Source organism: Nothoprocta perdicaria, unplaced genomic scaffold, assembly GCF_003342845.1.
Source record: "Nothoprocta perdicaria isolate Ctin4 unplaced genomic scaffold, notPer1 scaffold_44, whole genome shotgun sequence".
Classification (NCBI taxonomy): Eukaryota; Metazoa; Chordata; class Aves; order Tinamiformes; family Tinamidae; genus Nothoprocta; species Nothoprocta perdicaria.
In genome coordinates, this window is record NW_020455688.1 from 1,489,533 (window position 1) to 1,504,814 (window position 15,282).

General features: G+C 39.0%; 1 protein-coding gene across 1 annotated transcript in view; it reads left to right on the forward strand.

Annotated features, from left to right (window-relative positions):
- Window positions 1-60: 60 nt before the first annotated feature.
- Window positions 61-15,282, forward strand: part of LRRK2 (leucine rich repeat kinase 2) — a gene marked incomplete at its 5' end in the record, with an annotated part of 59,993 nt that continues 44,771 nt past the window's right edge. Inside the window, 7 exons of the mRNA XM_026046384.1 lie at window positions 61-153; window positions 4,501-4,607; window positions 7,875-7,963; window positions 8,772-8,906; window positions 10,605-10,739; window positions 13,366-13,497; window positions 14,876-14,995. Coding sequence (XP_025902169.1) covers window positions 61-153; window positions 4,501-4,607; window positions 7,875-7,963; window positions 8,772-8,906; window positions 10,605-10,739; window positions 13,366-13,497; window positions 14,876-14,995 — 811 coding nt within the window. The remainder of the gene's footprint in view (window positions 154-4,500; window positions 4,608-7,874; window positions 7,964-8,771; window positions 8,907-10,604; window positions 10,740-13,365; window positions 13,498-14,875; window positions 14,996-15,282) is intronic.

Genomic DNA, 15,282 nt, shown 5'->3' on the forward strand with positions numbered 1-15,282 from the left:
GCGGCGCCCCCGCGGCCCCCCGCCGCCCCCCGCGGCCGCCGGCGCTAACGCGGCTCTCGCCCCGCAGCCCCGGAGCTCTTCGGCGGCAGGAGCGTCCACGAGCCCGTGCTGCTGGTGGCCGAGCTGTACGCGGGAGCGGCGGCCGTGCAGCAGGTAGGGCGGGCGCGGGGAGCGCGGCCCTCGCAGCGGCGGCGGGGCCGGGGCCGGCGCCCTCCGGGCTCCGCGTAGGCCCCGCCGGCCGTTCCTGAGGTAAAAGTTTCTCCTGGGCCTTTTTTTTTCCCCTCCTCGCTTTTTATTTGTGGCGTTTTTAATCCCTCCTGCAGCGGAACGGTGGGAGCTCAGGCGTCTCTCAGCGCTCTCCTCAGGGCGAGCCCCGCCCGCCGCGGGGCTTTTGSGGGGAAAACGCGGCTTTGGGCGCGGGAGCAGCCGGTGCCCACGTCGCTCGTGCCGGGGCCGCCGCACGAGGCAGCCCCTTCCCGGCCGCACGTGGTAAATTGTGGCTCTGCTGGGCTCGGAGCGTGTTTATAACCTGCAGCTCTCTGGGCGGCTCTCCGGCCTCTTTATTGAACAGGTTCSTGCGACTGCCACGTTTCGGCATCTCTTTATTCTCTAGGAAGCAMACCATGAATTACATCGTAAAAGCCTCCTGAATAATAACATTAGTTAAGAGTGTATTTCTTTAGCAAGTAGACCTTAGCTAGAGGTCACAGACATGCAATTCGGATTAAAATATTAAATCATGCTCTTGCCTGCAGTGTGTAATGGTTATACTGGTAACAGCCTTCTCAAATTTCTTTCAAATGCCAAAGTATCTGTGCAGAGTTTGAAGTTTTGACTTACTAGTCGTTTATCAGGTCCCTAAGAAATGCAGAAGGATGCATCATCATTTTGGGGGATGAAACACGTTATGTATTTGACAACTTATGAAATGAGTGCACAGGGGTTTAGACGGGGAGAAYGGCATGAGGCCTGACCACAGGCAGGTGTGAAGTGGCTGTGGGAGTCTCAGAAGTGCGAAAAGAAGAAAGTGATTGCTTAATTTTCATGTAGCAACATTAAAAYGCCTCTTACGCAGAATAATTTAATTAAGTAATGCAGATTTTTGAAGTAAGTTTTACTCTTCTGCCTGCCTGCCTTTGCTGTTTCACCGTCCATCAGTTTTGGAGTACCTTTATGTACTACRCTGGACAGGAGTGTCAACTTCTCAACCAGTGCAAAGCTCAAATCCTATTCCTCATTAAATGCCATAGGCAGATCTGCCTTCACTTTCTGTTACAGTGTTTACAAAATCCACAATMTATTAAATAGTAAACTGTGCTTGCTTGCTTCATGTGCTGTGATTCATTTACAGTTCACAAAAATACATTAAGTCTTACTTTATGGCATAGGAAGAACAATTTAGTCATGATCCCGGTGCAATTCCATTTTACTGCTAAACAATTTTTGTTGAACAGATTGGAAAATCAGCCAGTTGCCTCTTCTTCTTTTGGCATTGTAATAAAATTAGAAGAAGATCAACCTAGCAGGCTCGGTAGCTGAACCAAGAACTGCCTTTCCCTCTGCTTTTCCGGTTACAAAGCATCTTGTGCTGTTGCTACAAACCTTGCAAACTTCTTTACAAGAAAGAAGGTCCTGGACTGGAAAGTCAATAATACTGTAAAGTAAAATAGATATTTTTAAGTAAATATAGTAGTTTCTTTCTGCASTTACTGCCTGGCAGTGATTGTAGCAGCTCAGAAAGTGTGAAGCAAAGCCTGTCTATAGTTCAGTGAAGAGCAGTCAGCAGAACTCTGTTGTCTCGTGCGGAAGGTGTGAGCTAATGCAATATAAATTCACTGCATGCTAGAAATGAGAAGGGGCTGATCCAACAGCCACTGGGTTTCAGCGCTGCCACCAACTGTTCCTGYGTAAGGGACTAGGTTTGACTGTAACATCTTTTTTTTTWTTATTTCTTTTTTTGCTATAATCTTTATGCTCTCTGATATTTAACAGACCTTTGCTTTCTTCTGTTATTATTATTAAGCTGTCTGTAATCTCAGGCTCTAGTTTTGGTATTGTAAAATAGGCCTCATATCTGCAGGTCAYATGTTTGCTTTGCTCTTCTCTGCATCCACAGGTCTTGTAAATGTTKGTCAAAAACCTGGAGTTACAACAACCCAGATGAAAATGTACAATATAAATAAWTTTTTCATAACCCTTTTAGTGGAAGAAACACTTTTCTGAAGCTCTTAAGCTAATTTTCATCAAATTCTAAATTTTACAAGAGCGAACAATGCCGTAGGACTTTCAGAATACAACCTTTGCTAAGTAATAGATGCTRCAGTGTCTTTGCGATGGGGTTTTGAAATGTACACCTCTTTGCCTCCCTCGTGCCTTACGCCCCATCCCTCAGCCTGGCGCGCTGCGGTTGTGCTGCAGTGCCACAAGCCTGGCACGATGCTCAGCTCCCACCGACACCCCAACCCTCACCTGCCTTCCTGGAAATAAAGAAACAAATAAAATCATCACCACCCTTGAAAGTGCATAAATCCACTCCAAGAAGCAGAGGGTCCCACTGGCTCTGTTCAGTTTTCTCCACTTTCCCCCCACACCAGACTTCATCTATGCAGCACATTCACAACCACCTATAAGGGATGTGGCTAACATTATTTTTAATTTATGGCAACCCATAGTAACAGCAGTTACCCCTATAAAGAATGGCCTCTCTATGCTCACACTTCCCAGCACTGGATTTTATTTCTTCTTTTGCAGTGAAGTATTTTTTTTATTAGCCTTTCACTAATGAATTGTGGTTTCCTTAGAATATGGATAATAAGGCAACTCTGTACACCAATCTTGAGGAGGTTTGTTCCTTTCTAAGACCTGTTCCTTTCTTTGTACCTGTGTTCGGTAAGACCGAAGTGCACGGTCCAGTCTAATCTCCCCAGATGCCCATAGTATATGCTTGTTGGTTTGTAGCTTTCTCTGCTGTTCAGGAAAAAGAAGAGCATGGAAACTGCCTTTTGGTGAAGCCCTGCTTCTGYTATTAAGGGAATAATTGGGTGGAACATTTGGCTCTGCACATTTAAGGAGAGCTGCTGAAGTTAGCGTGAACGGAGTCCCAGCGACCAAGTGTGTGAAAAACAGAAGCAGAATTCTAGTCCTCAGATGGCTGCAAGATGTTTATTACATAGACTCAACAAAGTTATCATGAAAGATGTCAGGTTACTGGTCTGTGCTGTTCCTGTGGGAAAGCGCTACGCTGCCAGACTTGCAGTTTCACGTATCTAGTCTTTCCRAGTGCAGGATTAGAGGTCGTGCAGTTTCGGTGAACGCTGCAGTTAAGTGCTTTGGAGGTAGCCATTTACGTTCCTGTTGCTGCTGGCTGTCCTGTCATGATACCTTTGCTAAAACTGATATAATTGCACACTTCTAGGTTACCTTCTGTTCTAACCCCAACTTACTGCACGCTGGCCAACTTCCACTTCATTTGTTCTCTTTTTATTTATGCAACCAGGGAAATTTTTATGTTTTGTCTTAATTCCTTTTTGTAAAATCTTTTTTATCTTTACCCTTGACTTTTCTTAGTTCACTTCCTGTCTTTGGAAACAGTGTTTTGTTTTGTTTTTTTGCTCATCATTTAATTCTTTGTACAGATTTTGCTTACTGTGATTATCCTCACTAACGCTCCTTCACTTTTGCCAGCCTGCATGTCAAAGACCTAACAGACTTTATTAATAATAAAGAGCATTGCTGCAGTGTTATGGAGGGGGAGCAGGGAGGAGGAATACAGATTTCTCCAACATTTAAGAACAAGGGGCCTTTTTCASTTTTGTAGTTATTTATAGATTTGTGAAAATAAAGACAATTTTATAGGCTAGAGCAAGTAGTTATTAATAATTTTTTTGTTGTTGACAGTAGTTTATCTTTTATTCTTTGTGATCTCAAGACTTTCACAGTTTTTGTTAAGTTTTTAAAGCAGACRGAATTGAGGGTTGATGACCAGGATATGGTATATAGTGTGTATGTATATGATTGTTTAATTTTATCATGCCCACTAAATCATTAGGCAGCCTTAAAAATCTRTCCCCTTATAATTTGCAGCAAAATCTTGTGGCAGTAGCTGTTCTTCARTAAAGCTGGAGCAACTGTTATTACACTGCAGTGATATGTGGTCTTCCCTGGCCCTTGATGACATGCTGTGGATCACATATTACTTTTCTCGCTGTTGACATCTCTCTTGAATGTGTTACCCATGTCCTGTAGCCTCAAGCAATGCTGAAGTATTTTGAGGTGATGTGTTCCTACAAGCACTGCATTGAGGATCATTAACCTCTGTTAATGGTTAGATCATTAGCATCTGTTTTATCTCTGTCTTYTAATATCTTAATGTCCTTTGTATTGTCTAGTGCTAACTCATTGGCCCTATTTAGGTAAAAATTAAAACTTTCAAAAGGCAAGAACATTAGAAGACATTTAAGTTTCAAACGGAATTAAAAGAGCTGTATTTTTATTTTACAGGCGAGTTGGTCACTTCTGTGTAAATTAATAGAAATTTGTCCCAGTACTCTACAGAACTTAACTCCTAAGGATGTTGGAAAGGACTGGGAAGTATTGGGTGTTCACCAGTAAGTATATTGTATGTAAAGAGCAGTCCACAATGCTTGGGTATCATGACAGCATATATATGCAATGAAAGACAGCATATTAAGTTACTACATGAGCTTGTAAAGGGTTAAAAATTTTTGGTTGTTTTWTTCACCTTGAGAAAAGAAGACTCACACAATGAGGGATCTCATTACTCTTTGTTGATACCTGATGGAGGGAGTAAAGGAAATGGAGCCGGACTCTTCTCRTTGTTGTCCAGTGACAGGACAAGAGGCAATAGGTGTAAACTGAAATACAAGAAATAACACTTAAGCTTATAAAAAAGAAAATAACTTCACTGTGAAGCTGCTCAAACACTTAAGCAGGTTGCCTGGACAGGGAGTGAAATCTCAGTCCTTGGAGATACGAGAAACTCTTGAATGTGGCCCTGAGCAAAGTAATTGGCCCTGCGTAGAGCAGGGAGGTGGGATGAGATGCTCTGCAGTGCTCTCTGACAAGCTCAGTGATTCTGTCCCTGTGTTGTGCTTGAGCAGGACTTCTGCTTTACTGCACAGATGTAGTATTGTTTGGAGTTTCTTTTGTGCTTTCATTCCACATCTKGTGCCTTATATCCACAAGCCTAAAAATAGTGTAAATCCCCAGGAGTGTTATTCATCACACCTAATCTTAGCTGTCTAAAGAATAAGTATTTTAGTGGGTACCCTCAACCACCTTTAAAGTCAATAGACACTATCACCTCCAGAGTATCTTTCATTCCATCTATTTCTTAGTTTAGCCATAAAGAAATTGCAATCAGGACATACTTGTTTCTCCATTGACTAAAAAGGGTCCCAGGAAAAGCGCGTTGGGATGAGCTTTCCCATGGCATCCCCTGAGCCTGTGCAGCGTGAGCATTTGAACAGAGTACTATTTTCAAGCTGAACTTTGCTACAGGGAGTGAATGAGCAAATCAGATGCTAACACGGCTGTCTGCTCTTCCTCCCCACTACTAATTGCAGCCAACCATGTAGGTCTGACTAATGTCTTGGCAGGTTTCTTTGCTGGGGGCAGTCTTGGTTTTAGTGGTAGAGTAGCTGTAAAATTACTGTCAGTCCCAAGGATAGAGCAAAGCAGCTAAATTGTGTCTGAAGTTCTTTGTAGGTGGGAAGAACAAGTACATGTGGTGCATCTACASGCTATTGAACACATGCTGAGTTGGTAGCCGGGCAGAAAATGGTTATGATAGAGAAGAAAGTGTCATTTTATTTGCAAGAGATTTCTACTTGTATCATGTAGCTGTATATTTTAGGAGAACAGGTATCTTAGCTAGAAATTTACTTTTTTTCTCAAATGCGAGCCAGCTTCACCACATTACACTCATACTTACAAACAGTGGTTTGGTATTGATATAGATGTTTTGACTGATAGCGTAGTAAATAATTTTAAAAACCACTGTCACTCTGAGGAAAAGGGAAGGAAATTCAGTGTATTTGCATTTTTTYTACGGCTCAGAGCGGCTTATGTAGATGTTTCGTAATCTGTTACGTTAGATTCCCATACAGGAGATAAGGTTTTAAAGGTTTCACTTCCCCTTGATTATGCTTGAAAGGGGAGGGCATAGACAGGGAATTTCCTCTTTATATAAAATGTGTCTTAGTGTGTGGTTATTTACCCTGTCGAGTAGGGAGCCAGATGGGGTCATTCATATATTGGCGCTTCACCCTCTATAAAATGCTGTATGCTTAAAGCATACAAGCTTTCAGWTTTCAGTAGCAGTTTTGTAGACATAAGCAGTTAAGGATATAAGCAAAGCAGAGTTCACATGAACAGACTATCTCATATTAGAATGATATAGTTGGAAAAAAATTGGCAATCTCCTGTCTTGCAAAAGATAAAGGCTATTATGTCTCCCATCTGACTTTGTCTCTTCTGCGTGCTTTGATTGTCACAGCTTTGACATTAGTGCTACAACAAAGGAGAGATTGAAAGGAGGAAGACAAGAAATTGCACAGAGATACAAAACATCATTGCCAGAAATGGGGAGTAAAATCTGAATGAAACTCTTGAGAGCTTTTATTTTTTTAAGAAATATCATGATTATATATTATTGCAAATTATTGCACACTCAGTATATTTTTACTTGATATCATCCATACAAGGACCCCTGCATTTGAAGATGCTAAGAGTGCAAAGTTAAGTTCTCCCAAGTCATGAAAATCAAAAATGTCATCTTTTGAGGGGGCTGATACATTTTTATTAAGTTTTTAATTACATGATCATGGGTGTTTTTTCTGCATTTTGAGACCCATGTTTCATTCAGTGCAAAGCCAGTGCCCACTGATATTGTGTGTCATCATCATCATTTACTGTGTGACCCACTGCATTTTTTACTCTCCATTATTCATATGCTCTGTGAAAACTGGCTTATTAATTTTCTTCTGAACTTTTCTCAGTCATCATCACTATTGTCTAGAGCACTCAAAACCTTTGTTTAATGAGATGTTATGGATATTTGGCCGTTGCTTTATAGATGGTAATCTGAAGAAAAAAATGATGTTAAAATTATCAGCTGATTCCAGATTCAGTTTGAAATGTGTGCAGATCTCACAGAACATTTAACTTAAAGTGGCTTTTTTTATATTGAAAATTTCAGCTTTGGCACTGGTGGCAGCATTTCAGAGGGCAATATCCATGGGCCTCAAGCTGGATCACCCAAGAAATAAGGAATATTCATTTCACAGTCTGGCAAGAATTTCTTTTAAGTGATTTGTCCAGCATCACATAAGGCTCAATGGCAGTAACTTTGGTAGGACAGAGTTCTGCAAGATGCTGCTCAGGTTCTTTACWGGGAAACTGCCCTTTCTGGTGCAGCAGCCCCTTGATCCATGACTGTGACCTCCCTCCCTGCACAGGCAACAAGMCCCTACTGTCCAGAGCTACATTCCACACCTGCCCTCTCCCTGCACAGGACGTCCATCCTCAGTGAGACGTGTCTCCTGTAGAACCAAATACATACCTAAGGAAAAGTTAAATAAAAGTACAATTTAAAGTAAGATAATTCATTATTTTTATAAACTGTAAAAACTGTCCTGAAGTATATAAAAAAGTTCTACAGTTGTATGAAAAAGCACGATCTGAAAGAAAAGCTTGAGAAAATGAATCGAGAGTAAGAACGAAAAAGTAATTTAAAGACTTTTGCTTATTTTATTTAAGCATTTCTATTTTTAAGTAAATGTTTGCTGGAACTTTATAAATGTAGCCATTTCATTAGCCACTGTATAAATATATATATATATTTTTAATTTTAGGCAGATTCTTAAAACGCTTACAATCCACAAAGGAAATGTAAATCTCTCAGCAATAGGGCTGAAAGCATTAAATCTACTCCTCATGTCAGGTATGGTATGTTTTACTTTCCTACTTTTGTCTAAGCTTTTGAAAGACAGAATTGTGGTGTAAAGTGTRTGATTGTACATAGTGGACCTGAGTTTTCTCTCTTTTGTTCCTGTAAGGTCATTTTGTACCCAAACAGTATATTTTGTGCCTCTTTTACCTCATTAGAAATGTTTTCCCAAACTGCAAGGCTGTGAAGAACATGACCAATTATTTATGTCAACTTGTTATTAGCATAGACACAATTACTTGCCTTACAGTTAAATAAATAAAGTAAGGCCTTATTTTTTTCATATTGGAATGTAAACTTGGTGGCATTCTGACTTGCTTCTTTTAGTACAGGTTAGTAATTCTGAAAATGCAGCTTCCCTAATTTATCTCTATTAGTCTGCCCTGCAGAGACCGGATCTTACCAGGTACTGAGACCATTCTGCGCTATACTGAGTTTCTTGATCTTCCGATGAAATTAGAGACTATAAGGGAGATATTCTGATACTTTGACTCCAGGTAGCATATAACACAGGAAGATACTACTGTTAAATTAGAAATGTATTCCATTGTATTCTGTGCAAACTAAGGATTAGACTTGACTTTAGGTAGTTAAAGCTAAGCTGGCTGCCCAAGCTTCTGCTACAGGCGACCCTCAGAGGATGGTTCCTGCTATTTCGTTGTCTGTTTTAATGATTCAGAATCCTAATGGTTAAGTACAGAATCTTAATGGTTAAGTACAGRATATTAATAGTTAAGTACAGTGTTTCACTGTAAATGTTGAGCCTCCATCACTGCGACATGTAATCTCTTCTGCTCTTCAGATGTAATTGCCTTCTTGCTCTTGGAGGATGAGGTGGATGTGTTTTCCTTGGTATTTAATGCCATGCAGACCTTCCCTAAAAATGAAGAGATCCAGCAGCATGGATGTAAAGCATTACACAAGCTTTTTGAGAAAGGTATTTATATTTTGCAGTTATTTAGTTAAAAAAAATGCGTAGGCTGGGAGGAGACTGCAGATGTCTAATTGCAAAGAATGAATACTTTGCATTCCAAATTCTGTTTGTGTATCTTGGTCTTCAAATGAGTTAGCATAAAATAGGGTTTCCAAGTCATATCAGAAATTATCTAAAAATAGGGCATTATGAATCTTTTAAAAATCAAAATATATTTGCATTTCTATCTCCAATAGAATTTTCTATCTCCAATATCTCCAATTGCGTTTCTATCTCCAATAGTTAGCCAAGAAGATGGGATTCAACGTTAGTCAGTAACACTGAAGCAGGGGAGTAACATTTGATTTTTCTTCTTGAAAGAAAAAAAAAGGTTATTATTTAGAGGCTGGTAAATTTTACTGTTGCCAATAAGGTATGAGCGAGTCTGAGTTGAGCAAAAATGTTCACATTTAAAAAAAAAAATGACAGCTTTTGGTCCTGACACTGCAGAAAAATGCAAGTATGGATCTGAACAACATTCCTATGTTTCTTCTGAAGAATGGAACCACCATATATTGAATTTCTATAGCATTTTCAGGAACTGTGTGTGTGACGGGCAGAAATCCTGTTGTAGCAGCCTTGCTTTGCACTGAAGTTTCTTGCTTCACATAAACATGGGGAAATGCTAGCACTCCCAGCAAGCCAACTGCCTTCCTTGCTGCAGCCTCCAATTCTTCACTTGTGTTCTGCTTGGCACCGTTTCCTGCTGCTTCATTTCCAAGTCTAAGTTGCATACATCTGTTCCTGGAGTTATCTTCTGCTTTGCTTCCCCTCTTCCGCTCTCCATAAATACTTTTGCCCTGCTATATTTTTTCTTCAGTATCCACCAGGGTATAAGATGCTTAGATTTTTTGTGCAAGCTTTTTCCAGATCTGTAGACTGTTGAGCGTGCAGACCTGCTTGTCGCCTTCTTGATGGTCGGGCTAACGTAACAGGTACCCAAGCTGCCACAGGCATCTTCTTTTCTGACTCTAAGCAAGCTTCTCAGCTACACTAACATGAATGTCTACCTAGTCTTATCATGAACCAGATTCAGGAAATCATTCTGCTTAACATGCAAAATTTTGGGCTCCTTTTTAACTTACATCGTTTCCTTTGTCTGATTACCTGCGCAGCCACACAAACAGTTGTGACATCCCAAATGACAGGGAGGAAGGATGGAAAAAATTAAGCTTATTATTACTGTAAAGCTAAAATGTTGTTAAAGCATGACTTCAGTCTTTATGGAAAGGGCTCCATATCAAAGGAAGCTGAAAATGAAATAAAATCATGCAACATGCAGAACAGAACTCCATCAAATTGTGTCCACCATATTCTTAGCCTTTCCTTCATTTGTATGCCCTCTTAGTGAGAAATGTTTGATGTTCATTCAATGAAGAAGACCACATTACATCTTTTTATATCTTAATATACACAGAAGCCATAAATGTTATAATTTGGCTATGTAATACATAGGCTAGAGAAAGACTTCTATAGAACAACTAATTTTTTAAGGAAGAGAGTCTTAACTGTGGAAGGAGATAGATGTGGATAGTATCTTACTGTGAAACAGAAAATAAATATAAAGAGACTTTATGAAAACTATTGTCTTTTTTTGGATTGCACCAGAATATGAATTATTTCCTCAAAGCTGTACTGTGTCTGTCTTGCTTTTCAATTTAGTTCCAGAAGAGCAGCTGACTGAATTTATTGAAAGCAAAGATCATATGACCATATTGAAAGTATTTAAAGAATTTCCAGATAAAGAAGAGATGATTCTTCCTGCACTTTATTCATTACATTCCTTAGCTGGTCCATGTAAGTGCATTATTGGAAGTCATTTTCAATTGCTCACTTCCTATAGCTCGCATCAGCTTTCTCAGTCTGTGATAACTTTTCTATGATTATGAAAAGAATTTCAAGCCTCTCTCAAGACAAATTGGAGGCAATGCTGCAAAATGTAGGGATACGTTTTGGCAGAGGGAGCAGTCTTGCAATGAGACTCGTTGGGAGTTGCAGACTACTACTTGGTCTTTGGGAAATACTGGTTTGTGTTTTTTTCATGGGAAATTTTCATATTCTGCCATTCTGATGAGGATGAATCTTAAAAACAGAGAGGGACTTTATTCTGCATCAGTTATGTGACTCTGATCTTCGTGAAGGTTACAGAGGTAAAAGTGCAAATCCTTGCTCTGCTTTTTTGGGGCTCTTTTGCTTGAAAAAGGCAAAAAGAAAGAGGTAAGGGTCGACGCTGTTGGCAGAGGCTTTTCCCCCGCGGAGAGTAGTCCATGCAAGTGCAATGGTCAAGGCTGGTGTGTGGATTCAAGACTCTGTCCCTGCTTGGTGGCTGTTGCCAGTGCGTTTGACCCAGAGCCTCCTGGTGGTCTGATGCCTTGTGCACCTCCTCAGTGTGTCTTGTCCTCTCATAGCAACTGCCTGGGCAAAATCAGGTTCTGACTTTTGTCCTTGATGATCTGTGTCAAGTTGTTGACCTGCTTATGTGGTCTTAGACATAAAGGCATCTGTAGTTGTCTTCTTGCTGGTGGTCACAGTTTCAGCAAGCAGAACCCTCCTTCTCTTCTGTAAGATCCATATTGTTGTTCTGCTYTTGGCGGAAGCAAATCCCCATGAACCCTGTCTCATAGGTCTGGCGAGCTCTATAGGAGCCCTGCTGGCTCAGCTCGTGCCACGAAATAGGAACTGAACTGCCGTTTCCCACTTTCTATGAGGCAGTTTTTCTTACTTTCTTTCTCAAACTTCCAGCTGGTTTGGTTTATGTTAAATAAATAATCCTCAAGCCAGAAATAAATTGACCTTAACCCAAGAGTTGCTGCCATTTTCTAAGGAAAAGAATGCCAGATTTTAAATACTCTTTTAAAAAGTAGTTACTATGACAATGTGTAACAGCTCCAAGAGGAGGACATAACGAAAACTTGTCAGTATTTGTATCCGAAGTAGGAATTTGCTTGGTAGTTAGTGCTCTCATTTCAGATATGGAAGATTGAAACACAGTCTTGTTAGTGCTTATATTCTTATGCTGTGACATCCGATAATGCTCATAAGAACATTTATTTCTTTAAAGACACTGCAGGGAAGTCATTCACTGCAAGTTCACATAGTCAATAATTTACTCTCATTTTAAGACATTAGAAAAAGAAATACTTTCCTTCACTAACAAGTAGAATGCTTCAGATATACCCCTCTGTCAGAACTAACTTTTTAAGCTTACTGGATGTCATTAGTTTTATTTAGTGTTCAGAGGTATATTACTTTGAAGATCTTTTGCTGCTTTAAAAGGAGAAATTATCTTTAACAAGAAAGTCATGATGTTCCCCTTACTTTGTATACAGAAGATCTAAATTGTTGAAAAGCCAATTAAGAAAGTTCRTAGCAAAGATCAGAATAGGTCTTAGAGAGTAATCCTGACTCCCTTGGAGACTCCATTCATTCTTTGGAGTTTTTTTTTTCTCAAGGTATTTTGGTTCTTATTTTATATTATACTCTMAACTAGTATACTATTATCAAAATGATTGTAATTCTATAGTATAAAATATTAAGTATATATTTAGATAATCTATATATTAATATAGTGTATGTATATTGATTATTAATAAAAATATTAATATATATTAGTTGGATACTGTTACCAAAAACTATTATAATAGTTTTTAACTACCATGATGCTGATTTGTCTTAAATTACTGTATGCAGGGTCTTTGGGCTCAGTAGTTAATGATGCATTCACTCTTTTTACTAACTCATGTGAATATTTTATTGGCTTTTGTATCTAGCCTTCATAGTAAGAGGTAAATACAGAGTCTGTGATGATTTGCAGAATATTGCAGGAGCATTAGATTAATATATCCATACTCTCACTATACAGTATGCATATGGCAGTATTAATTTGAGTCCAGAGAAATAACTTTTTAACTTGTCCCCTCAAGAAGTAGAAAAATGTCAGAGAGAGCAAACATACTTAAATAAAGGGAGGTCAACATGTTTCATGCTTTTCCATATCTGTTTGCCTTGCAAATGGAAATACTTGATTTGCTTAAGTATTACTGGCATACCTGAAATATTTCATTGATCTCAGTGGTATTAGAGACTGAATTAATGCATTTGAATTAGTATTTGTAATACATTTAGTTCACATTTAAGAAAAATGAGAAGAAAATTTATAAAAAAGATCTGTGAGGTGGTTCATGTTGCAAATCCRTAAATGCTGGTATGGATTTGAACTTGCTGAGTTATTCTCATGTATCAGTAGCTGTGATTGTCTTCTATGGCAGTACTGGGGAAAAATGTCGCCTTTCTTACAAGCCACAAAGGCAAAACTGAAGCATAGGCCCCTTTTCCTCCCTTAATGTATTTAAGTCAGCTAGTAGAACTCAGTCACCATGTCCTTTTTCTTAATGGCAGTTTTTGTTTCTCTTCCTTTCTTCAGCCAGCAATGTTGAAGTGCTCATGTCTGGAAACGTTCGCTGCTACAATGTTATAGTGGAAACCATGACAAATTTTCCCAACAGTGAATCAGTTCAGGAAGTGAGTTGCTGCTTGTTGCAGAAACTTACATTGGGTAAGTTCTCCAAGTTGTTTATAGTCGTATTTACATTGCTTTAACTGTATAGGATCTGGAATTACTGCCAACAAGAGAATTATTGTTCCAGTTGATTATCAGGGGAGTGTGCTGACACCGCTCCGTGTTTCTGACGATGTGGACATATCCATGTAACACTTGGCCACAGTTCCTATGAAATACTTCTGTGTGCTCTGTAACCACTCTACTACAGGCTAAGGAGAAAAAAATATTATGTCCAGTTACATTTGTGATGGTGTTAAAGGCAAGATTGCAAATAAATAATGAACCTGCAAAGGACTTGCCTTAAAGCAAGGTGCTCTTAGGTGCTCTATTGAGTTGCATTGGTAGGGTTGAATGGTTAAATGCTGTGAGAGGTGCTTACCTTTCAGTGAAAGACCTGGACACTCAGTTTAGTCACTGTCCCAAGACCAGAATTGAGGGAAAAAAAGGAGACTAGCTTTGCTCATGCAGGAAATTGTATTTTTCATGCCTAGGTATAATACACCTTAGATTTCTCATTTTCTTACCTTTTTATCCCTTTGAGAGATGTAGATACAGATTGTAATTTGCCCTTTCATGTTGCTAATGTGAGCCTGATTTTTGCTAATGAAGCAAATTAATGAATAGATTAATTTGATTATGATTAATGAGTATCWGTTTAGAAAATATAGCTATGAAACTGCTTTACGAAATAAGTGCTGCAATATTATTTTCTGTCCAACATTTGTTTCCGCAACAAATGAGGAAGCTGTTTTCATTTACTGGCTTTTTGCAATATTCCTTATATTCACCCTACAGTATAAAACACTGCACATGCTGTGGTAAAAATTTTTGCTTTAAATATATTTATCATCAAAAGATGATTCTACTGTTCCAAAATATATGTACTCCATATTTGTAGTGGTGACTTTGATATAATGAGAGAGAAGCAGAAAAACAGCAGGTAAAACAGGGTTAAACCACTTCCCTCATAGGATCAGTCATATCCTTGCAGGAATTCAAGATCCAGACTCCATTTACTTCCTGACAAGAAGTCTGCAAATGAAGCACTGACTGTGTCCTTGTTTTCTTGACAGCAGTGAACACTTAATTTTGCACTAAACCTCTATTTTTTATGCTTTCTTCTCCAGGGTTTTTCTGCATATTTTAGGAGAAGGGAGAAAAAGAAATCCAAAAACTTAATCCCATTTTTTTTTCCTTGACCTTTTTTTTTTTTTTTTACAGATAAAATATTGTTAGGTCATGTCATAGCAAATCTAATATCTATTACAGATAAAGTTAATGATTTGTGTACTGAGGAATTTATACATGCAAGATAAGTGTATAAAGGTTGAGAAGTATATTTATATTCATTTAACATTTTATCTATTTCCAGGAAATTTTTTCAATATCCTAGTATTGCATAAGGTTCCAGAAGTCATTGTGAAGGCTGTTGAAACATATTCTGAAAATGCCAAGTTACAGGCTGCAGCTCTCACTTGTTTAGCTCTTCTCAGTGAGTAAATTCCTTCCTAACTGCATAAACAAATAAATGGACAGATGAATGTTTTTATTCTRGTGATTTCCCAAATTTTTACCACTTCCTTTTTTTACTGTGACATGTCTGTTCATACCACATACCCAGCATCAACTTCACCTTGTTCAGAGCCGGTGCAGGGATCCTAATAAACCAACTTGTTTCTTCACAGGCAGATATTGAATAATCCCTGCTTAATGTATTATCTCTAGGGACAGCAATGCTAGTTTCATGCTGGGATTGTGTGTCTGAGGATGACAGCATTC